The 25,193-nt window shown below is 45.8% G+C and overlaps 1 protein-coding gene across 5 annotated transcripts in view; it reads left to right on the top strand.

Moving 5' to 3' along the window:
* Window positions 1–25,193, top strand: part of nckipsd (NCK interacting protein with SH3 domain) — a 370,618-nt gene that overhangs the window by 321,581 nt on the left and 23,844 nt on the right. For all 5 annotated transcript variants that reach the window (XR_011962070.1, XM_072582807.1, XM_072582808.1 and 2 more), the window contains 2 exons: window positions 5,898–6,026; window positions 23,381–23,473. Coding sequence is in view for 4 of the 5 variants with exons in the window: in XM_072582807.1 (XP_072438908.1) it covers window positions 5,898–6,026; window positions 23,381–23,473 (222 nt within the window). In the remaining variant the exon portion in view is untranslated. The remainder of the gene's footprint in view (window positions 1–5,897; window positions 6,027–23,380; window positions 23,474–25,193) is intronic.

Below are 25,193 nucleotides of genomic sequence, written 5' to 3' on the forward strand. Positions count from 1 at the left end.
AATGTTGATTTTCCTGCTCCTCGGATGCTGCCTGACCTGCTGTGCTTTTCCAGCACCATTCTAATCTTGACTCTAACCTCCAGCATCTGCAGTGCCCACTTTCACCTTACCTATTGTATAAAACAGTAGGAATTGAAAGAGTTGAGCCACAATCACTGGGTCAATGCATCTAGTCTAGCTTGGTGAAGACAGGCAACTAAGGGGAGGAGGTGATGGTGTTGTGATAATATTACTGGGCTAGTGATTAGAAGCAAGGCTAATACTCTGGAGAAAGCGGTATCCCAAAGCAGCAGCAAAGTAAATTGGAATGCAATTAAATCTGGAATATTTATCTTGTGATGGCAGCAATGAAGCTATCCTGCTTCACCCATGTCCTTTAGGGAAAGAAATCTGCCATCCTCATCTGGTCTGGCCTACATGTGACTCCAGACCCACAGCAATGCATGTAGTTCTGAAATGGCTGAACAAGCCAGTCATTTTAGGGGCAGTTCGGAATGGGCAATAAACACTCGTCCTTCCAACAATGTCCACGTCCTGTGAAAGAAGAACAAGTGCCGCTCCTTTCACTAAATGTGTGAAGTGAAGTGGTTGCTCCAACTGGTCGGGTGCTCACCTGCACAGAATGTCAGTGCCCAACTTACTCACTGCCTCCTCTCACATTAAGAAGTAACTAAATCCATTGGACACAAATGTATGAACTGGAGAATTAGCAGGAGCTCAATCAGTCTCTCTGAGCTTGCCCCTCCAACTAGATTCCTGTCAACACCCAGTAACTTTTCACTCACTTTTTCATCAAGAATCTCTCTGACCCCACCTCTGGGAAAGAGAGTTCCACAAACTCTCAGCCCTTTGAGGGCAATATGCTATTGCCTCCATCTTAAATGGGAGACCTTTTACTTTTCAGCAGTTTCCCATAGTTCCAATCTTGTTATGGGGAGGCCTCCTTTCAGCATCTGCCCTGTCAAGCCAGTGTTTCAATGAGATCACCCCGTGTTCTTCCAAGGGACATTGGGACTGCCCGGTGGTTCAGTGGTTAACACAGTTGCCGGGGAGCTGGGTTCAGTTCCGTGGAGTTTGCACATTCTCGCCTGTTTGTGTGGGTTTCCTCTGGGTGCTGTGGTCTCCTCCTACAGTCCAAAAATGAGCAAGTTATGTGGATTGGCACGCTGATTTCCCTATAGTGACCACGGATGAACAGACTAGATGGATTAGTTATGGGGTATTCAGCATTACAGGGATAGGGTTTGAGTGGGATGCTCTTCGGAGGATTCGATGGGCAGAATAGTCTGCTTCCACACTCTGGGGATTCTATGATAGAGGGCCCCACCAGTTCAGCCTTTTCTGATAAGGTCTCCCTCAAGTCCTTCAAATCCAATTCTGCCTTTTTAAAATAAGGACACCAAACACAGCACAGGCCATACCAACCCCTTTGTAACTGTAGGAATCCATCCATACTTTCTATACTTAATTTCCCTTGTAACAAACTATAACGTTCCATTTACATTCCTAATCAGTTGCTGTGCCTACAGACTAACTTTGTGATTTGATTACTAGGGCACCCAGACCCATCTGTACTGCCAAATTGTAAGACCATAAGGACCAGAAATTAAGCCATTCAGCCCTGCTCCACCATTCCATCATGGCTGATAAGTTTTTCAACCTCATTGTCCTGTTTTCTCCCCATAGCCCCTAATCCCATTGACAATCAAGAACCTATCTATTTCCATCCTAAATATACACAATGGCCTGGCCTCCACTGCCTTCTGTGAATTCCATAGATTCACTACTCTCTGGCTGAAGAAGTTTCTGTTCTAAAAGGTCTTCCCTTTACTGTAAGGCTGTGCCCTTGGTCCTAGTCTCTCCTACCAATGGAAACACCTTCCCAATATCTACTCTGTCCAAGATATTCAGCATGCTGTATGTTTTAATTGGATCTGCCCTCATCCTTCTAAACTCCATCAAGTATCAACTCAGAGTCCTTAAATGTTCCTCATAAGTTCAGCTGTTCATTCCTGGGACCATTCTGGTGAACCCCCTCTGAACCCGCTCCAGGGTCAGTCCACCCTTCCTGAGATATGGGGCCCAAAGCTGCACATAATATTCCAAATGTGGTCTGACCATAGCCTTATAAAGCCTCAGAAAAACATCCCTGCTTTTATATTCAAATCGTCTTGAACTAAATGCCAACATTGCATTTGACTTCCTAACTGCTGACTCAACCTACAAATTTACCTTGAGAGAATCCTGGACTAGAACTCCCAAGTCACTGCACTTCAGACTTTGGAATTTTCTCCCCATTTAGAAAATAGCCCATGTCTCTATTCTTGCTGCCAAGATGCCTGACTTCACACTTTCCCATGTTGTACTCCATCTGCCACTTCTTTGCCCAATCTCCGACCTGTCCAAATCCTTCTGTCACCTCCTGGCCTCTTCAATGCTACCTGTCCCTCTCCCTATCTTTGTATCATCTGCAAACTTAGCCAAAATGCCCTCAGTTCCTTCATCTAGATTGTTAATGTAGAAAGTGAGAGGTTGCGTTCCCAACACTGAGTCTTGTGGACACCACATGCTGCCCTGAAAAGGAACCTTTTATCCCTATTCTCTGCTTTCTGTCACAGGGAGCAAAACCCGTGAAGTCCCCGTGATGCCCACTACGTCATGCCTGCCAATTTCAATCTGCGCCCACAGCAGATTTTCTGTATTCCTTAGACTGTGTGCATTCAGATATAACGCCTTCAGTCCTGCATTAACTGTCCCTCTTCTTGTTGTCATTCGTTTGTCCAGTGTAATCAAAGTTTGATTGCTAACTCTTTCCAGATACTCTGTCCTGTTTGTGTATGTGCTGGAGATTTTAATAACTTGTCCTGAATTCTGCACTCTTACCTTCTTTTTTAATTCAAGTTTTCTAATTTGCCCTTTCACTGACGTCCCCCATCTCCCCCCACACCCGTATTTAGTTTAAAGCCCCATCTATAGCCCTAGTTATGTGATTCACTAGGACTCTGCTCCCAGCACCATTCAGATGAAGACCATCCCATCAGAACATGTCCCTTCTTCCCCAGTGCTGGTGCCAATGTCCCATGAATTCAAACCCATTCCTTCCACACCAATCTTTAAGCCAAGCATTTACCTGCTTAATCTTATTGACCCTGTGCCAATTAACTCGTGGGTGGGGTAGGAATCCAGAGCTTATTACCTGTTTGATTCTGCTTCCTAATTTAGCTCCCAGCTGTACATACTCCCTCAGCAGAGCCTCTGTCCTGGTTTTTATTTATGTTTTGGTACCTGCATGGACCACGACCACTGGATATTTACCCTCCCATTCCAAGTACCTCTGCAGCCCAGATGTGATATCCTGAATCCGAGCACCAGGCAGGCAACACAACCTTCGGGACTCTTGATCCTGGACACAGAGAACAGTGTCTCTGCCCCTAATTATACAATCCCCAATTACAACAACATTTCTCTTCTCATCCCCCCCTCCACTTGAATGGCTCCCTGCACCACAGAGCTGTGGTCAGTCAGCTCATCCTCCCTGCAGTTCCCATTCCTGTCCACACACAGAGCAAAACTCTTGAACCTGCTGGACAAGGGGCTGAGACTCTTGCAGCTCGACCTCCCTCACTCACAGCCACACCCTCCTCTCCCTGACCACTGGCTGAATAGGAGTTAGTTAGTCTAATGGGTGTGACCATCTCCTGAAATATAGCGTCCAGGTAACTCTCCCCATTCCCGGTTGTGTCTCAACATTGGAAGCTCAGTTTCCAGCTCATCAACTCTTGAGTTGATGATATTCCATTCTCATCCATATGTTTATCCATTGACCATTTAAATGCCCTTAAAGTTGGCAAGTCTACTACTGTTACAGGCAATGCGTTCCACGCCCCTGCTACTCTCTGACATCTGTCCTATATCTATCACCCCTCAATTTAAAGCTAAGACCCCTCTTGCTAGCCACCACCATCCGAGGAAAAAGGCTCTCCCTGTCCACCCTATCTAACCCTCTGATTATCTTATATGTCTCAATTAGGTCACCCCTCAACCTTCTTCTCTCTAATGAAAACAGCCTCAAGCCTTTCCTCGTAAGACCTTCCCTCCATACCAGGCGACATCCTAGTAAGTCACCTCTGAACCCTTTCCAAAGCTTCCACATCCTTTCTATAAAGTGGTGACCAGAACTGTACGCAATACTCCAAGCGCAGCCGCTCCAGAATTTTGTACAACTGCAGCATGACCTCGTGGCTCTGAAACTCAGTCCCTCTACCAATAAAAGCTAACACACTGTATGCCTTCTTAACAACATTATCAACCTGGGTGGTAACTTCCAGGGGTCTATGTACATGGACACCAAGGTCTTTCTGTTCATCTACACTGCCAAGAATCTTACCATTAACTCAGTACTCTGCATTCCTGTTGCTTCTTCCAAAGTGAATCATCTTACCATTAAACTCCATTTGCCACCTCTCAGCCTAGCTCTGCAGCTTATCTATGTCCCTCTGTAACCTACAGCATCCTTCTGCACTATCCATGATTCTACTGACCTTAGTGTCATCCGCACAATGTACCAACCCATCCTTCTAAACCCTCATCCAGGTCATTTATAAAAATGACAAACAGCAATGGCCCCAAAACAAATCCTTGCAGTTCACCATTAGTAACTGAGCTCCAGGGTGAACATTTCCCATCAACCACCATCCTCAGTGAGCCAACTCCTGAACCAATTCACCAAATCATTGGTGGTGATGCGAAGGGTGAATCTGTTCTTGGCAATGTCCAACTTCTTGTTGAGCCAAGGGTGCAACATTTCTGGTGAGTTTGGGAACCCTTGGAACTGATGCAGGCTGAAAAAACTAGGAAGAGAAGAACATCATTCTGCCCTTTGAGCCACCATTCAGTGTGATCATGGCTGATCACCCAACGCTGTACCCAGTTCCCGTTTTCGCTCCATGCCCTTTGGTCCCTTCAGTGCTAAGAACTCTCTCTAACACCTTTTTGAAAACATTCAAAAATTTGGCAGAGAATTCTACAACTCTGATCGTCAGCATCTTGGTGGTTAGCAGTATGGAGGGGAAAGTAACTTAGTGGAATTATCAATCCATATGATCTCCCTCCGATCTAAGTTTTCCACCGAACTCTTTCCTGGGATCTGCAGTTCTTTACACAAACTGAAACCGAGCCCTGGCAGTGTTCAGGCAGTGTTCTTTACAAATGAAAAGGTTACACGATTGATGTATTGAATATCATGACATCCTCGTGCTATCATTCACAGTTAAAGAGCCATCGTTTTCCCTTTTTATCTAACCCAGGATCTTGATATCCTGAACAACACTGTGCTGTTCAAGAGCTTCAAGACTGGAATCTGGTTGGTGGTTTCACTTGGAATGCTGAATTAGCCAAAGAGGGGGATAGAAGGGTATCATGCAGGTGGTGGGGGCATCTGTGAGATCCCAGATAACTGTATTAAGAGCAGTGTCTAACAGGCACCATATCACTCTGAGTATGCTGTTCACCATCCATATAACCTGACTGACAATTACACTTTTAAATAAAACAAAGAGCTGTGGATGTACACAAACAGAAAAATAAACATTAGTAGAGGAACACAGCGGGTCTGGCAGTGTCTTTGGAGAGAAAAAACAAAAGTTGATGTTTCAAGTTCAGTTACATAGAACATCCTAAGGAACTCACAGTAGTACATCAGTACACATCCATCGGCCCTCGATGTTGCGCTGATGTGTTCTGACAAAGAGTCACTGGACTCAAAGCATTAACTCTGTTTCTCTGTTCATATATACTGCCTGACCTGCTGAATTTCTCCAGCAATTTCTGTTTGATGCTTATACCTTGTTTATCAGAGTGTGACAGATCTTTTTCAAAGGCTTCTTTTGTGTTCACAGAGCACCTGAATTCAGCTTTCATCCAGTTTCTCCTAGATGTGATTGAGGAAGGCTTGTCATCTGATTCCACGGAGCAGCTTCCAGATTTGTTTACAAATGTTCTGCTTTCTTTCAATCTTCACATTCTTGGTAAGTACCTCCCAAGTACTGCAGAGGGAGACAAGTGGCTTCCCCCAGCACTGAGCCTGTATCATTTCAACCAGGGGACACCTTCCACCTTTCTGCCGAGGGAGACATCTTTAGACATCATAATATAGTTCTTGGGAGTGATGGGGTGAATTTTTCAATGGTTCCACCACTCAGCTGTCAAACCACCTTGTTCTCACACTAACATTTTTGTTCTAGCCTGATCCAGTGAAGCCCAATGCAAGCTGAAGGGACAGTACCTCATTTTCCACTTACCCACAGCCTTCAGGACTCCAGACTGACTTCAACAAGTTCAGGCCATGAACACTTCATGTGTCCCCCCCACCCCTACACCCATCACCGTGTCTCATTTGCATGGTTGACTCTCCACAGAGCTGATCTATTTTCCACTGTGGAACAGAGGGACCTTGGAGTTCAGGTGCATGGTTCTCTGAAAGTGGAATTGCAGGTAAACAGAGCAATGAAGAAAGGTTTTGGCACACTGGCCTTCATCAGTCAGGGCGTTGAATATTGAAGTTGGGAAGTTATGTTGCAGTTGTATAGGACGTTGTGAGGCTGCACTTGGAGTATTGTGTTCGGTTTTGGCCACCTTACTATAGGAAGGACATTATTAAACTGGAAAGAGTGCAGAAGTTTACAAGGATGTTGCCAGGACTCAATTATTTAAGTTATAGGGAGAGGTTGGACAAGCTAAGACTTTTTTCTTTAGAGCGTATGAGACTTTGGGGGGCGGCGGCGGGCAGTGTAGAAGTCTATAAGATCATGAGGCGTGGATCGAGTGAATGCACTCAGTCTTTTTCCCAGAGTTGGGGAATCGAGGACTAGAGGCCATCAGTTTAAGGTGAGATGAAAGAAGAAAGGAGAACCTGAGGGGCACCATTTTTATACAGAGGGTGTTGCACATATGAAATGAATTGGTAGAAGAAGTGGTTGAGGTAAGTACATTAACAACATAATGTATTTATGTTGTTAATGTAAAAGGCATTGGGCAAATACATGAATAGGAAAGGTTCAGAAGGATATGGGCCAAGTGCAGGGACATGGGGTTTGTGTGGATGGACATTTTGGTCGGCTTGGACCAAAGGGCCTGTGTCCCTGCTGTATGACTTTGACTCTAACACCTCACAGTTTTTCTACATTTCTCCTCCACAACTATTATCACTTCCTTGCTTTTTTCACTTGACACTCCCATCATCTGTCCCAATGCTCCTCCTCCACCTTAGTCAAAACCTAAAAATACCCATCGTTTTCCTGATCCCCATTTAGATCACAAAAATCATCATATTGGACTTGCTGGAGTATGTTGAAGAGGTTTGATGAGGGTAATGCAATCGATGTGGTGTACTCCAGAAGGCGTTTGATAGAGTGCCACACAACAGACGTGTGGGGAAAGTTATCGATCACCGTATAAAAGGGTCAGTAGCAATATGGACACAAAATTAGCTGAGTGATAGAAACCAGAAGATAATAGTCAATCGATATATGGGGGAAGGTTTGTGGTGGAGTTCCCCAGGGATCGTTATTGGTACCCTTGCTTTGTCTGATATATATTAATCATCTGGATCTTGGTGTGCAGGGGGCAATTTGCAGATGACATTAGAATTTTAAAATGTGGGGGTGACATTGACAAGTTGTTGGAGTGGGAAGATAGGTGGCAGATGAGGTTCAATACAGATGATGTACTTGGATAGGAACACCATTGAAAGACAACATAAAATAGGGGGTTACCATTTTAAAAGGGGTGCAAGAGCAGAGAGGGGGGGTATACATGCCCAAATTGTTGCAGTTGGTGGAACAAGTGGAGAGAGCAGTTATTTTCTTGCCTTTTCCTATCTTTTTAGTTCTCCTTTGTTAAATTCTGAATTCACCCCAGTCTTTGGGGCTTTTGTTAACTCCTTACGTGCTTTTTCTTTCAAATTTATATTTATTTACCTCCACCCAAATGGACTCTAAATCATCCAAGCCTAGATCATCTCTTGCAATCGTCCTCTGTTCACATCTTTATTAATAGAGCTACCTCACCACCGTTTCCAGTTTTCCTCTCTTTTCAAAAGGCCAAATGCCCCTGAATATTGACTTCCCAGTTCTGATCTCCCTGTAACTGTGTCTCCACAATGGCCACAACATCATGTCTGTTTACCTGAATTGGCACCACCTATCTTATTCCAAATGCTTTGTGCATTCCAAAACAAAGGCTTACCTTTTTGTCACTTTTAATCAACCTAACTTTTCTTTGTATTGTTGCCTCTCAGCCTTGATCGCCCTGCCGACTGTTTTTGCATTTCCAGGTCCTTTCTTTTACTGTGAACTATACAGTAAATGGAAATGTCCCGGGGAAAATTGACATACAGAGAGATCTGGGTGTTCAGGTCCATTGTTCCCTGAAGGTGGCAACGCACATCAGTAAAGTGGTCAAGAAGGCACATCCTGCGCTTTCCTTCATCAGATGGGGTATTAAGTACAAGAGTTGGCAGGTCATGTTACAGTTGTATAGGACTTTGGTTTGGCCGCATTTAGAATGCTGTGTACCGTTCTGGTCGCCACATTACCAAAAGGATGTGAATGCTTTGGAGAGGGTGCAGAGGAGGTTCACCAGGATGTTGCCTGGTATAGAAGATGCTAGCTATGAAGAGTGGTTGAGTAGATTTGGATTATTTTCATTAGAAAGACAGAGGTTGAGGGAGGACCTGATTGAGGTCTACAAAATCATGAGAGGGATAGCAAGGAGCTTTTTCCCAGGACAGGGAACCCAATTACCAGGGGTCACAAGTTCAAGGTGAGGGGGAAAAGTTTAAGGGAGATATGCTTGGAAAGTTCTTTATGCAGACGGTAGTAGTGGGTGCCTGGAATGCGTTGCCAGTAGAGGTGGGCACGATAGTGTCATTTAAGATGTACCTAGACAGATACATGAATGGGCAGGGAGCAGAGGGATACAGATCTTCAGAAAACAAGCAGCAAAATTAGGTAGAGGATCTGGCTCGGCACGGGCTTGGAGGGCCAAAGGGCTGTTCCTGTGCTGTAATTTTCTTTGTTCTTTGCTGTCCTTGTTTCTCTTTCCACTGCTAGCCTGCTTAAGTTCCCAGCCCCATACCGTTGCCATTTAAATCCGTCTCAACCACTCAAGCAAATGAGTATCAAACAGATAAGGATTATCACTGAATTTGCCCCTGGAATGAAGGGCCTTGTAATGAGACACTGAGTAAACTGGACCCATGTTCTCTGGGCTGCAGAACACTTTCATGGAGACATTCAAGATTCCGGAGGGATTTGATGGGGAGCAGTGGATGCTGAGAGATTGCTTCTGAGGTTTGCCAAATCGGGAGCACAAGGAGCCAATTGTTCATGAGAGAAGAAATTCCTTCAGTGGACATGTTGGGAATCTTTGGTGTTCTCTAACCTGTCATTGAATACATTGAGACAGTCAAACCTTTGAACTTAAAGGAACTGGAGAACTGGTTAGGCTGCAGCAAGAGCACTCAGTGCAGTTCTGAAATCCCCATTGTAGGAAGGACGTGCGAGCACTGGAGAAGGTGCAGAGGAGATTTACCAGGTGTTACCTGGGCTGGAGAGTTTCAGGTATGAACAGAGATCGGACAGACTGGAATTGTTTTCTGTAGAGCAGAGGAAATTGAGAGGGGATTGAGGTATGTAAAATTATGAAAGGAATAGATACGGTAGACAGAAAGAAACCTTTCCTCTTGATGGAGGGATCAGCACCCAGGGGCATAGATTTAATGTTAGGGCCAGAGGGTGCACAGGAGAAACTGAGAGCAGCTAGTGGTGGGAATCAGGAAGTTGTCGCCTGTAAGGGTGGTAGAGGCAGAAGGTTTCATCACATTGAAGGAGTAATTATATGTGCACTTGTCACGCCAAGGCACACAAGGTTATAGGCTTAGTGTTGGAAAATGGGTTTACAATTCTTGACTGACGTAGAGTCAGTGGGCCGAAGTGCTGGACATTTCTGTGACTGTGGACAGACACTCTCACACTGTCCCAGTGGCTGGGTACAGATCCTCTCTCACTGTCCCAGCAACTGGGGACAGATCCTCTCTCACTGTCCCAGTGGCGGGGGACAGATCCTCTCTCACTGTCCCAGTGGCTGGGTACAGATCCTCTCTCACTGTTCCAGTGACTGGGGACAGATCCTCTCTCACTGTCCCAGTGACTGGGGACAGATCCTCTCTCACTGTCCCAGTGGCTGGGTACAGATCCTCTCTCACTGTCCCAGTGGCGGGGGACAGATCCTCTCTCACTGTCCCAGTGACTGGGGACAGATCCTCTCTCACTGTCCCAGTGGCTGGGTACAGATCCTCTCTCACTGTCCCAGCGACTGGGGACAGATCCTCTCTCACGTCCCAGTGACGGGGGACAGATCCTCTCACACTGTCCCAGTGGCTGGGGACAGATACTCCCTCACACTGTCCCACTGACTGGGGACAGATCCTCTCACACTGTCGCAGTGGCTGGGGACAGATACTCCCTCACACTGTCCCACTGACTGGGGACAGATCCTCTCACACTGTCGCAGTGGCTGGGGACAGATACTCCCTCACACTGTCCCAGTGACTGGGGACAGATACTCCCTCACACTGTCCTAGTGACGGGGGACAGATCCTCCCTCACACTGTCCCAGTGACTGGGGACAGATCCTCCCTCACACTGTCCCAGTGACTGGGGACAGATACTCCCTCACACTGTCCCAGTGACTGGGGACAGATCCTCTCACACTGTCCCAGTGACTGGGGACAGATACTCCCTCACACTGTCCCAGTGACGGGGGACAGATCCTCCCTCACATTGTCCCAGTGACGGGGGAACAGGTAATCTTAGGCTGTCACGGTGACTTAGGACAGATATTCTCACACACTGTCACAATGGCTGGGGACAGATACTCTCTCTCTTTCTCTCTCTCTCTCTGTCCCTGTGGCTGGGGACAGATTATCTCATGTTATGCCAGTGAATGCTGACAGAATACTCTGTCACATTGTCACGGTGACTGGGGACAGACACTGTCTCTCACTGTCTCAGTAACTGGGGACAAGAAGTCTCTCACTGTCTTAGTGACTGAGGACAGATACACCACTCACACTGTCATAATGTCTGGGGTCAGATTCTCTCAACCTGTCACACAGATACTCTCACACTGTTGCAGTGACTGGGGACAGATACTCTCTCACAACTGTCCCCAATCACTGTGGCAGTGCAAGAATATCTGGCCCCAGTCACTGTTATACTCTCATACTGTTGCAGTGACTGGGGACAGATACTGTCACACTGTCGTGGTGATTGGGGACGGATACTGTCACACAGTCATAGAGTCGTAGAGAAGTACAGCATGGAAACAGACCCTTTGGTCCAACCCGTCCATGCCGACCAGATATCGCAACACAATCTAGTCCCACCTGCCAGCACCCAGCCCATATCCCTCCAAACCCTTCCTATTCGTTTACCCATCCAAATGCCTTTTAAATGTTGCAATTGTACCAGCCTTCACCACTTCCTCTGGCAGCTCATTCCATACACGCACCACCCTCTGTGTGAAAAAGTTGTCCCTTAGGTCTGTTCTATATCTTTCCCCTCTCACCCTAAACCTATGCCCTCTAGTTCTGGACTCCCTGACCCCAAGGAACAGACTTTGTCTATTTATCCTATCCATGCCCCCCATGATTTTATAAACCTCTATAAGGTCACCCCTCAGCCTCTGATGCTCCAGGGAAAACAGCCCCAGCCTGTTCAGCCTCTCCCTATATCTCAAACCCTCTAACCCTGCCAACATCCTTGTAAATCTTTTCTGAACCCTTTCAAGTTTCACAACATCTTTCCAATAGGAAGGAGACCAGAATTGCACGCAATATTCCAACAATGGCCTAACCAATGTCCTGTACAGCCGCAACATGACCTCCCAACTCCCGTACTCAATTCTCTGACCAATAAAGGAAAGCATACCGAATGCCGCTTTCACTATCCTATCTACCAAAGCTATGCAGGTCAGGTGAATTGGCCATGCTAAATTGCCCATAGTGTTAGGTGCATTAGTCAGAGGAAATGGATCTGGCTGGGTTGCGCTTTGGCGGGTCGGTGTGGACTGGTTGGGTCGCAGGGCCTGTTTCCACACTGTAGAGAATCTAGTCTAATACCAAACGCCTTCTTCACTATCCTATCCACCTGCAACTCCACTTTCAAGGAGCTATGAACCTGCACTCCAAGGTCTCTTTGTTCAGCAACACTCCCTAGGACCTTACCATTAAGTGTACAAGTCCTGCTAAGGTTTGCTTTCCCAAAATGCAGCACCTCGCATTTATCTGAGTTAAACTCCATCTGCCACTTCTCAGCCCATTGGCCCATCTGGTCCAGATCCTGTTGTAATCTGAGGTAACCCTCTTCGCTGTCCACTACACCTCCAATTTTGGTGTCATCTGCAAACTTAATAACTGTACCTCTTATGCTCGCATCCAAATCATTTATGCAAGTGCCAAAAAGTAGAGGACCCAGCACCGATCCTTGTGGCACTCCACTGGTTACAGGCCTCCAGTCTGAAAAACAACCCTCCACCACCACCCTCTGTCTTCTACCTTTGAGTTAGTTCTGTATCCAAATGAGAAGAGAAAATGCTAGAAAATCTCAGCAGGTGTGGCAGCATCTGTAAGGAGAGAAAAGAGCTGACGTTTCAAGTCTAACTGACCCGTTGTCAAAGCTAGAAAAAGGGAGAAATAGGGAGGTGTAGTAGACATACTTGGCTGAGAGAAGGTGAGTCATGGCTCCAGAAGCAAAGGTAGGAATAAAGAGGTGATAATGACAGTGCAGAGAGAGAGATTAGGAGCTGGGAATGACCAAGGCTGAAGCCAGTGCGATGTGACAAAATATGGGGGAGATGGGTGAAACAGAGACAAAATGGAAAACAGGGGAGAAGGGTAGCAAAGGGGGAACAGGAGAAGGAAAAGGTGATGAGAGAGTGGGGAGCAAGAGAAAGAGAGACATAAGAGGTACAGAGCAGTGAAAAAAAAATTTAAAAATAAATGAAATAAAATTATGGAGCAGAATGAAAACAGAGGGATCGAGATGGGATAATCATCTGAAGTTGTTGAATTCAATGTTGAGACCGGCAGGCTGTAACGTGCCTAGTCGAGCTGCTGTTCCTCCAGTTTGCGTTGAGCTTCACTGGAACATTGCAGCAGGCCAAGGACAGACATGTGGGTATGGGAGCAGGATTGGGTGTTGAAGTGGCAAGCCACAGGAAGGTCCGGGACCTGATTGTGTACAGACCGAAGGTGCTCAGCAAAGAGATCACCCAGTCAGCGTTATGTCTCTCTGATATAGAGGAGACCACACTGGGAGCAACAAATGCAATAAATCAAATTGAAAGAGGTACAAGTGAAACGCTGCTTAATCTGAAATGAGTGTTTGGGGCCTTGGATGGTGAGCATGGAAGAGGTAAAGGGGCAGGTGTTGCACCTTCTGCGATTGTATGGGAAGGTGCCGTGTGTGATGGGAGAGGTGTTAGGTGTGATGGAGGAGTGGACTAGGTTGTCCAGGAGGGTCCCGGAATGCTGTATCCAAATGGCTAGTTCCCCCTGTATTCCGTGAGATCTAACCTTACTAACCAGTCTCCCATGGGGAACCTTGTGGAACCTTACTGAAGTCCATATAGATCACATCTACTGTTCTGCCCTCATCAATCCTCTTTGTTACTTCTTCAAAAAACTCAATCAAGTTTGTGAGACATGATTTTCCACACTCAAAGCCATGTTGACTATCCCGAATCAGTCCTTGCCTTTTCATATCCATGTACATCCTGTCCCTCAGGATTCCCTCCAACAACTTGCCCACCACCGAGGTCAGGCTCACTGGTCTATAGTTCCCTGGCTTGTCCTCACCACTCTTCTTAAACAGTGGCACCACGTTAGCCAAGCTCCAGTCTTCCGGCACCTCACCTGTAACAAATGATACAAGATGATACAAATATCTCAGCAAGAAGCCCAACAATCACTTCCCTAGCTTCCCTAACAGAGTTCTAGGGCACACCTGATCAGGTCCTGGGGATTTATCCACCTTTATGTGTTTCAAGACATCCAGCACTTCCTCCTCTGTAACATGGACATTTTTCAAGATGTCACCATCTACTTTCCTACATTCAATATCTTCCATGTCCTTTTCCACAGTAAATACTGATGTAAAATACTAGTTTGGTATCTCCTGTGGCTCCACACAAAGGCTGCCTTGCTGATCTTTGAGGGGCCCTATCCTCTCCCTAGTTACCCTTTCACAGTGGTTTTTATTCTTCCCTGAGGTATGACCATCCATCATAAACCCAGCACTTATTCCCTTATTCCTATTTCCTTTAGGCAGTACGGACGTGTTCCTGCTTTATTGGAGGGCTTTACAGTGCTTGATGCTCCCCACCACCGAATAATATTGTTGCAGCAAAAGCTGAATTCTGATGCACCCAGCGGTGGCTGTGAGTGAGAGAGAACATTGGTTGAATAGGAATTGATTTCCTCCCTGGTGCATAACTGCTTGTGGCTGCATCACTCACAGCGCAGTCTGCTGTTTCATTCTCTGCATTTGAAGTGTGGTTTGTCAAACAGTGCTTAACTGGGAAAGGTCACAGCTTCCTGTGCAGGGGGTGATCTGGTGGCAGAATGAGGTCATGGCTGCTGGATTGCCAGTTTGACACCGCAAACTGCATTAGTCCAGGAGACCAGCTGCTTGCTATTTTACAAAGATGGTGAAGTAGTGATCTTCTGAATGCTGAAAATTCGATGGAGTTGGTGTCGTGTTGCTGGAAGCCCTGTTAAACTGTAAACCCCAGTATGTGACTGGAATAAAGCTGCACCTTTTCAGCAGAGTGAAGAGTTGTGACGAGAATATTTAATGTGTTGTGTCAGGCGCTGTTTCATATTGTATGGCGCTGAATCAAACCTGTTTTAACATTAATAAAAGGTCTGTTCGTTTAAAGATTTTGGTATGTGCTCCATGTTGCAGACAACTGCTGTAAATGAAACCAGTATTAGTCCTACAATTTATACCGTGCTGACAGGGCGATGAGCTGCAACAGAATGCAGATCCTTAGCGCTGATTGTTTTTTAATTGGAGCGATTATCAGTGTGACTGATTCTTAGTCCATTTTCGCAGCAAAATGTAATTTGGATTGTCTGTTACAGTAACGTATCTATCTGTTCTACTGCAGTAAATATTGAACAAATCAGAGCCAACACATTAACTCTTTCAAAACCACCATAATCCTTCTGCAGTCCATTCTTTTTACTGGGCTTCTGCTTATCGAGGGATTTTCCCATGTTCGCAAGGGAACAGGTCAGCAACACTCCCTTCCAGGTGACCTGACTGGTACATAGAACATAGAACATAGAACAATACAGCGCAGTACAGGCCCTTCGGCCCTCGATGTTGCGCCGATCAAAGCCCACCTAACCTACACTAACCCACTATCCTCCATATACCTATCCAATGCCCGCTTAAATACCCATATAGAGGGAGAGTCCACTACTGCTACTGGCAGGGCATTCCATGATCTTACGACTCGCTGAGTGAAGAACCTACCCCTAACATCAGTCCTATATCTACCCCCCCTTAATTTAAAGCTATGCCCCCTTGTAATAGCTGACTCCATACGCGGAAAAAGGTTCTCACTGTCAACCCTATCTAACCCCCTAATCATCTTGTACACCTCTATCAAATCACCCCTAAACCTTCTTTTCTCCAAAGAAAACAACCCCAAGTGCCTCAGCCTTTCCTCATAGGATCTTCCTACCATACCAGGCAACATCCTGGTAAACCTCCTCTGCACCCGTTCCAGTGCCTCCACATCCTTCCTATAGTATGGCGACCAAAACTGCACACAATATTCCAGAAGCGGCCGCACCAGAGTCTTATACAACTGCAGCATGACCTCAGGACTCCGGAACTCAATTCCTCTACCAATAAAAGCCAGTACGCCATATGCCTTCTTCACTGCACTATTTACCTGGGTGGCAACTTTCAGAGATCTGTGTACATGGACACCAAGATCCCTCTGCTCTTCCACACTACCAAGTAGTCTACCATTAGCCCAGTAATCCATCTTTTTATTACTCTTACCAAAGTGAATCACTTCACACTTAGCTACATTGAACTCCATTTGCCACCTTTCTGCCCAGCTCTGCAGCTTCTCTATATCCCGCTGTAACCTGCTATATCCTTCCTCACTGTCTACAACTCCTCCGACTGACATTCTGGTCTGACATTCCAGGTCAGCTGACCCCTCTCTGACATCCCCACCCTAATCCAGTCAGCTTCCTTTATCACAGCATTATTGAAATGCCTGTAGTGCCGAAATTAAAATTTAAGTTGTCTGTCATTCCTGTTGCTCCCGCCCTGCTGTCTTCACCCAGTGTAGAAGCGTTTTGACCAGCAGTTCTCTCGAGTTCTTCTGTACTTGCTTAGCTTTTTGTTTCAGCATGAATTTCCCTTCCTGAAGCCAGGGCCTTCAGTCTGAAACCTCAGGGAAGGAGTTTTCTTGATTCCTGTTGAGGAGAAGCCTGTTTATCAGCCCCCACTCTTCAGAAGCTGCATTGCTCAGTGTGCTGTTTTATGACGGGATGGGGCTTAAGTACCAAAGCCACTTTATAGCCAGTCTGTAAATCACATTCTAGTCTTTTGAAGTGTTGTGTGTTTTTTTTGTCAGGGGTGAATGTTGATTAACGCTGAATGTTGTGTCATTTCACTAGGTGGTGCTGTTATATACAACATAGAACAATACAGCATAGTACAGGCCCTTCAGCCCTTGATGTTGTGCCAACCTTTTATCCTACTCTAAGATCAAATTGACCTACACACCCTTCGTTTTACTAACATCCGTGTACATCCAAGAGTGGCTTAAATGTCCCTAATGTATCTGACTGTACTACCACTGCCTCTCATTATCTTGTACACTTCTATTAGTTCACCTCTCATCCTTCGCTCCAATGAAAAAAGTCCTAGCTCCCTCAACCTTTCTTCATACGACATGCCCTCCAGTACAGGCAGCATCCTGGTAAATCTCCTCTGTACCCTCTCTAAAGCTTCCACATCCTTCCTATAATGAGGCAAACAGAACTGAACGCTATGTTCCACGTGTGGTCGAACTAGGGCTTTGTTGAGCTGCAGCATAATATCGCAGCTCTTAAACTCAATCCCCCTGCTAGTGAAAGCCAACACGTCATACAATTTCTTAACAACCCTGTCAACTTGAGTAGCAGCTTTAAGGGATTTATAAACGTGGGCCCCAAGATCCCTCTGTTCCTCCACACTGCCAACAATCCTGACTTTAACACTGTAATCTGCATTCAAATTTGACCTTCCAACATGAATCACTTCACACTTTTCCACGTTGATTTCCTTCTGCCACTTATGAGCCCAGCTCTGCATCCTGTCAATGTCCCATTGCAGCTTAGAACAGCCCTCCACACTATCCACAACTCCACCAAATTTCGCGTCATCAGCAATCTGACTAACCCACCCTTCCACTTCCTCATCCAAGTCATTTATAAAAATCACAAAGAGCAGAGGTGCCAGAACAGATCCCTAAGGGACACCACTGGACACCAAGCTCCTGGCTGAATACTTACTATCTATCACCACCCTCTGTCTTCTATGGGCCAGCCAATTCTGCATCCCAGCAGCCAGATTTCCCTGTATCCCATGCTTCCTTACTTTCTGAATGAGTCTACCATGGGGAACCTTATCAAACGTCTTCCTAAAATCCATTTACGTCACATTCATTCCTGCTCCTTTCTCAATGTGTTTTGTCACATATTCTAAGAATTCAATAAGGTTTGTGAGGCATGACCTGCCCCTCTCAAAGCTGTGCTAACTATCTCTAAGAAACTGTACTTTTCTGAATCGTCATAAATCTTGTCTGCCAGAATCCTCTCCAATAATTTGCCCACCACCGATGTAAGACTGAGTGATCTGTAATTCCCAGGGTTATCCCTATTCCCTTTATTGACCAATGGAATAACATTTATCCTATCCATGTCCCTCATGATTTGATAAACTTCTATAAGATAGTCCCTCAGCCTCCAACACTCCAGGGAGAATAGTCCCAGCCTGTTCAGCCTCTCCCTGAAGCTCAAACTGTCTAGCCCTGGCCGCATCCTTTTAGATCTTCTGAGCCATTTCAAGTTTCACACTGTAGGATTCTATGAAACTTTCCTCGATGATTCTTCTTTCTGCATATTTTCCCCATTTGTCCTTTCATAAAGCTTTCTGGATGATAAACATAACAAACCAATTATAATTATAGAGTCATAGAGATGTACCACACAGAAATAGACCCTTCCTATAGCAAGGAGACTAGAATTGCACGCAGCATTCCGAAAGTGGCCTTACCAATGTCCTGTACAGCCCAACATGATCTGCCAACTCCTATACTCCAATAAAGGTAAGCATACCTTCTTCACTATCCTGTCTACCTGGGATTTCAAGGAGCTACGAATCTGCACTCTAAGGTCTCTCTGTTCAGCAAAACTCCCCAGGACCTTACCATTAAGCGTATACATCCTGCCCTGATAACCCTTTCCAAACTGTAGCCCCTCACATTTATCTAAACTAAGTTCCACCTGCCACTCCTTGGCCCATTGGCCCATCTGATCAGAGCTGAAAATGTGTTGCTGGAAAAGCGCAGCAGGTCAGGCAGCATCCAAGGAGCAGGACAATCGATGGTTCGGGCATGAGCCCTTCTTCCGAAACGTCGATTCTCCTGCTCCTTGGACGCTGCCTGACCTGCTGCGCTTTTCCAGCAACACATTTTCAGCTCTGATCTCCAGCATCTGCAGTCCTCACTTTCCCCATCTGATTACTCTGAGGTAATCTTCGCTGTCTACAACATCTCCAATTTTGGTGTCATCTGCAAACTTACTAACCACACCACCTATGTTCACATCCAAATCATTTATATAAATGACAAGAAATAGTGGACCCAGGACCAATCCTTGTGGTACTCCATTGGTCACAGGCCTCCAGTCTGAAATGCAACCCTCTACCATCACCCACTACCTTCTACCTTCGAGCCAGTTCTGTATCCAAATGGCTAGTCCTCCCAGTATTCCACTGACATAACCTTGCTAACCAATCTCCCATGAGGAATCTTGTCAAACCCCTTACTGAAGTCTGTAAAGATCATGTCATCATTCTACCCTCATGAATCCTCTTCATTACTACATCAAAAAACTCAATCAAGTTTGTCAACAACACACAATCATGTTGACTATCCCTAATCAGTCCTTGCTTGTCCCTCAGGAATCCCTCCAACAACATGTCCACCACTGGTGTCAGGGTCACTGGTCTATGGTTCCCTGGCTTTTTCTTATCACCGTTTATAACCAGTGGCACCACGTTAGACAACCTCCAGCCTTCCGGAACTTCACCTCTTCTAACGATGGTACAAATATCTCAGCCAGGGGCCCAGCAGTCACTTTCTTCACTTCCCACAGAATTCTAGGTCTGATCCATTTTTGAGCGTTTTAAGACATCCGGCACCACCATCTCTGTAATATGGATATTTTTCGAGATTTCGCCATTTACTTCCCCACATTCTCAACCTTCCATATCCTTCTCCACCATAAACACTGATGCAAACTATTTGTTTAGTCTCCTGTGGTTCCACACATAGGTGGTCTTGCTGATCTTTGAGGGGCCCTATTCTCTCCCTAGTTACCCTTTTGCCCTTAATGTATTTGGAGAATCCCTTTTGGATTCTCCTTAATTCTATTTGCCAAAACGATCTCATGTCCCCTTTTTGCCCTCCTGATTTCCCTCTTTAGTATACTCCTAATGCCTTTATACTCTCTCAGCATTCACTCAATCTCTCCTGTCTATACCTGACATATGTTCCCTTCTTTTTGTTGACCAAAACTTCAATTACTGTAGTCATCCAGCAGTCCCTAACCTACCAACTTTGCACTTCATCCTAACAGGAACTTATTGTCTCTGGACTCTCATTATTTCATTTTTTGAAGGCTTGCCATTTTCCAGCCATCCCTTTACCTACAAACATCCGCCCCTGATCAAGTTTTGAAAGTTTTTGACTAATACCGTCAAAATTGGCCTTCCTCCAATTTAGAGCTTTAACTTTAAGATTCGGTTGATCCTTTTCCATCACTATTTTAAAACTAATAAAATGATGGTCACATTTTAATATATCCACTGTTTTATTTAAACGCCTCAGACTTTCAAAAAAAAAACTTCACCTTGGCTCAGAGTGGGTATTTTTTTTGCTGTGGCCGAAGTCACTGTTGTCTGATTATTCACTCGGAGCACAAATACTTTACCTTCCCTGAAGAGGTCAGTATCATTTTGCCAACATGGAGCCTCTGTCTGACTTCTAGCAGTTTCTGATGAGTTATTTTTCGAACTTAATTGACGCAGAACTCCAGGTGAATCCATTTGTTTTTAATATACAAAGAGCAAAGAAAATTACAGCACAGGAACAGGCCCTTCGGCCCTCCAAGCCTGTGCTGATCCAGATCCTCGATCTAAACCTGTTGCCTACTTTCTAAAGATCTCTGCTCCCTGCCCATTCATGTATCTGCCTAGATACGTCTTTAATGCCGCTATCATGCCCGCCTCTACCACCTCCGCTGGCAATGTGTTCCAAGCACCCACTCCCTCTGCGTAAAGAACTTTCCCCTCTTACCTTGAACTTGTCACCCTTAGTAATTGAGTTCCGCATTCTGGGTAAAAAGCTTCTTGCTATCCACACCTCTCATAATTTTGTAGACCTCAATCAGGTCCCCCCTCAACCTCAGTCTTTCTAATGAAAATAATCCTAACCTACTCAACCACTCTTCATAGTTAGCACCCTCCATACCAGGCAACATCCTGGTGAACCTCCTCTACACCCTCTCCAAAGCATCCACATCCTTTTGGTAATGTGGTGACCAGAACTGTACACAGTTTTCCAAATGTAATCAAGCCAAAGTTCTATACAACTATAACATGACGTGCCGACTCTTGTACCAATACCCCTTTGGATGAAGAAAAGCATGCCACTATTGACCTGTGTTGCCACCTTCAGGGCACAATGGACCTGAGCACCCAGATCTTTCTACACCCCAAGGTTTTTCCATTTACCGTATATTTCGCTGTTGAATTGGATCTTCCAAAATGCATCACCTTGCGTTTGCCTGGATTGAACTCCATCTGGCGTTTCTCCACCTAACTCTCCAATCCATCTATATTCTGCATTTTCTGACAGTCCCCTTCACTATCTGCTGCTCCACCAATCTTAGTGTCATCTGTAAACTTGCTAATCAGGCCAACTATTCCTTCTTCAAGATCATTTTATGTTTTTCACGTACAACAGTGGTCCCAGCACGGATCCCTGTGGAACACCACTGGTCACAGGTCTCCATTTTGAGAAACTCCCTTCCATGACTTCTCTGTCTCCTGCTGCGAGCCAGTTCTTTATCTATCTAGCTAGACTTTTTTTCTGTAACCTTGGAGGATATAGAACAGTACAGCCCGAGAACAGGCCCTTCAGCCCATGATGTTGTGTTGAACATGAAAGTCTCAGCTTTTCAACCTCTTCTTCTAACTCAAACCCTCCAGACCCAGAAACATCCTGGGAAAACCCTTCTGAACGCTTCAGCTTAATAACATCCTTCCTATAACAGGGAGACCAGGCCAGACACACATGACCCCTCACATCTCCTTTGAACTTCGCCCCTTTACCTTAAAGACATGCCCTCTAATATTAGACATTTCAACTCTGGGAAAAAGGCTTGATTGTCACAAAAAACTTAAATCCGAAAGAAAAACAGAACTTTTTGAGGAAAAACTGTTTGAGAACTGTTCTGAGGAAGGGTCACTCAGCCTGAAGGGTCACTCAGCCTGAAGGGTCACTCAGTCTGACTTCTCTCTGCAAAGCTGCCTGAGCTTTTTCAGCAATTTCTGTTTTTGTTTCTGACTGCCAACCCCATCTATGCCGTTCCTGTTCTACGTTTCAATCAGGTCTCCCCTCAGCCTCCGCTGCTCCTGAGTTTGCCCAGCCTCTCCCTAATGCTCATCCCCTTCTAATCCAGGCCTCATCCTGGTAAACTTCTTCTGCACTCCCTCCAAAGCCTGGGCGTCCTTCCTGTAACGTGGCGACCAGAATCTAATGCAGTATTCTAAATGCGACCTCATTAAAGTTTTATTAAGCTGTGACATGACTTCCTGACTCAGTGCCTCAGCCGATAAAGGCAAGCATGCCATATCCTGTCTTCAGCACCCTGTCTACTTGTGTGGCCACTTTCACAGGGATAAGGACTTGAACCCTCTGTACATCAATGCTGTTAAGAGTTCTGCCTTACCTGTATGCTTTCCCTTAACATTTGATCTTCCAGCTCACAGTTAACCGGATTAACCTCGATTTCTTCGCCCATACCTACAACTGACCTATATCTCGCTTTATCTTTCGACAATTTTCTACCCTATACACAACTCCTCCAATCTTCGTGCCATCTGCAACCTCCCTAACTCACTCATCTATATTTTCATCCAAGTCATATATAATATATCACAAGCAACAGAGGTCCCAGTGTGGGACCACTCATCACAGACCAGAAAAACTCCCTTCCACTGCGACCCTCTGTCTTATGACCAAGCCAATTTACAGTGGAACCCATGCATTTTCAGGAATTGTTTCAAGCAGTTAGTCTCTTTCCTCCTCTTAATTGGGATTTTTCTTCAAAGCTTTAAAGTTATAAGATTGAAAGCCTCTAATTGTTTTGTTTTAATAGACGATATGCATTCTAATTATTAGCCAGTGTCAGAATCCGAAGAATCTCTCTCTTCACCTTAATTTGAATTTTGAAATGGAATCGAGGCTCTATTTTGCTCTGTTTTTAATGCTGTTTTGTAACTAGAATGTATAGTTTCCTGCAAAAACCATCTCAAACGTTGAACTGTTTACTAGAAATCCACTAGAAGGTCGCCATGTTGTTAGATTGCTTTACAATTCACCAAATACTGTCTGACCCTTCCTGCAGCTGAGCACCAGGAATCTCCCAGTAAAAGGAATCTCACTTTTTATCCCACATTTCACGTCAGTGATTTCTACCTTCACAACGATGATGCCCAAAGCTTAAGAATTTGTACAAACAAGGCACAATGCTTGGATATCCAACCCATGCAGCAGTCAATATATGCAGCAAAAGCTGAGCTGCAAAGTTTATGGGTTTATGGGTGCAGTGGAATTGGTGTTAATCTGAACTAAGCATAGAGCCCAATCAGTGTATCCGGTTCCAAATCAGACCTGATGGAGTGAGGCTCGTTTGTTATCCCAAATGTTGTGCTAACAAAACCGTTAACTGTTACAGTGCCAACCAGCAACATCATCATGAAGACACTGGCCAAACGGGAGAACGTTAAGGTGTTCACAGAGAAATTACTGCTGCTGCTAAACCGGTCAGGTGAGCATCTCACTGAGGGGCTGCGTGTGCTTTTAGTTTGCTGTGAGATTGATCAGTGGTTCCTGCTCCAGCCAGCACTGCTGTTGTGTTGTCAGTGCTGTCCAGCTTTCCTGTAAACAAATACCAGGGAGACTGCCCGTGTTGAAAGCTCAGTCCGGCAGCAGAAGAAAGAGCAGCTTTGGTGTCTGTAACTCGCCAGCTCTTCACATAGCGAGCTTCAACACAGACAACCGCAGTGATCACCAGTGACAGCCTGGAGTGGATGTGGGGCCAGAGTCTCCAGGAGTAGAGGATATGGAGGGGAAGGGTCAGAGTGTCCTGGGATAAGGGTCAGAGTGTCCTGTGTAGGGAATATAGAGGGGAAGGGTCAGCGTTTTCTGGGGTAGGGGTCAGAGTGTCCTGAGGTAGAGGATATGGAGGGGAAGGGTCACAGTGTCCTGGGATAGGGGTCAGAGTGTCCTGAGTAGGGAATATGGAGGGGAAGGGTCAGCGTTTTCTGGGATAGGGGTCAGAGTGCCCTGAGGTAGAGGATATGGAGGCTGAATGGTCAGCATTTTCTGGGGTAGGGGTCAGAGTGTCCCGAGTAGGGGATATGGAAGGAGAGGGGTCAGAGTTTTCTGGGGTAGAGGATATGGAGGGTGAGGTGTCAGAGTGCCCTGGGGTTAGGGGTCACAGTGCCCTGAGGTAGAGGAGGGTTAGGGGTCACAGTGCCCTGAGGTAGAGGATATGGAGGGTGAGGGGTCAGAGTGCCCTGAGGTAGAGGATATGGAGGGTGAGGGGTCAGAGTGTCCTGGGGTTAGGGGTCACAGTGCCCTGAGGTAGAGGATATGGAGGGTGAGGGGTCAGAGTGCCATGGGGTAGAAGACGCAAAGGGCAAGAGTTCAGTGTGTCCTGAGGTAGCACATAAAACATAGACTAGTACAGACCCTTCGGCCCTCAATGTTGTGCCAGTCTTTTATCTTCCTCTAAAATCAACCTAACCTCCATACCCTTCATTTTATCTCATCCATGTGCCCATCCAAGAGTGGCTTAAATGCCCCTAATGTCTCTGACCCTGCTACCACCGCTGGCAGTGCATTCCACACACCCACCACGCTCTGTGTGAAGGACCGACCTCTGACATCTCCCCTAAACCTTCCTCCTGTCACCTTATCCTCTCATGAAAGCCATTTCTGCCCTGGAGGAAAAGAAATCTCTCTATCCACTCTCTATCTATGCCTCTGATCATCTTGTACACCTCTACAAGTCACCTCTCATCCTTCTTCACTCCAGTGAGAAAAGCCCTAGCTCCCCCAACCTCTCTTCAGAAGACATGCCTTCTAGTCCAGGCAGCATCCTGGTCAATCTCCTCTACACCCTCCTGAAAGCTTCCACATCCTTCCTATAATGAAGAACTCTTAAACTCAGTCCCCATGCTAATGAAAGCCAACACACCATATGCCTTCTTAACAACCCTGTCAACTTGGGTGGCAACTTTGAGGGATCTATGGACATGGACCCCAAGATCCCTCTGTTCCTCCACACTGCCAAGAATCCTGTCTTTATCCCTGTATTCAAATTTGACCTTCCAAAATCACTTCACACTTTTCCAGGTTGAATTCCATCTGTCAGTTCTCAGCCCAGCCCTGCATCCTGTCAATGTCCCATTGCAACCTACAACAGCCCTCCACACTATTCACAACTCCACCAAACTTTGCGTCATTGGCAAACTCACTAACCC

The sequence above is a fragment of the Chiloscyllium punctatum genome, chromosome 12 (assembly GCF_047496795.1).
Source record: "Chiloscyllium punctatum isolate Juve2018m chromosome 12, sChiPun1.3, whole genome shotgun sequence".
In the NCBI taxonomy this organism is placed as follows: domain Eukaryota; kingdom Metazoa; phylum Chordata; class Chondrichthyes; order Orectolobiformes; family Hemiscylliidae; genus Chiloscyllium; species Chiloscyllium punctatum.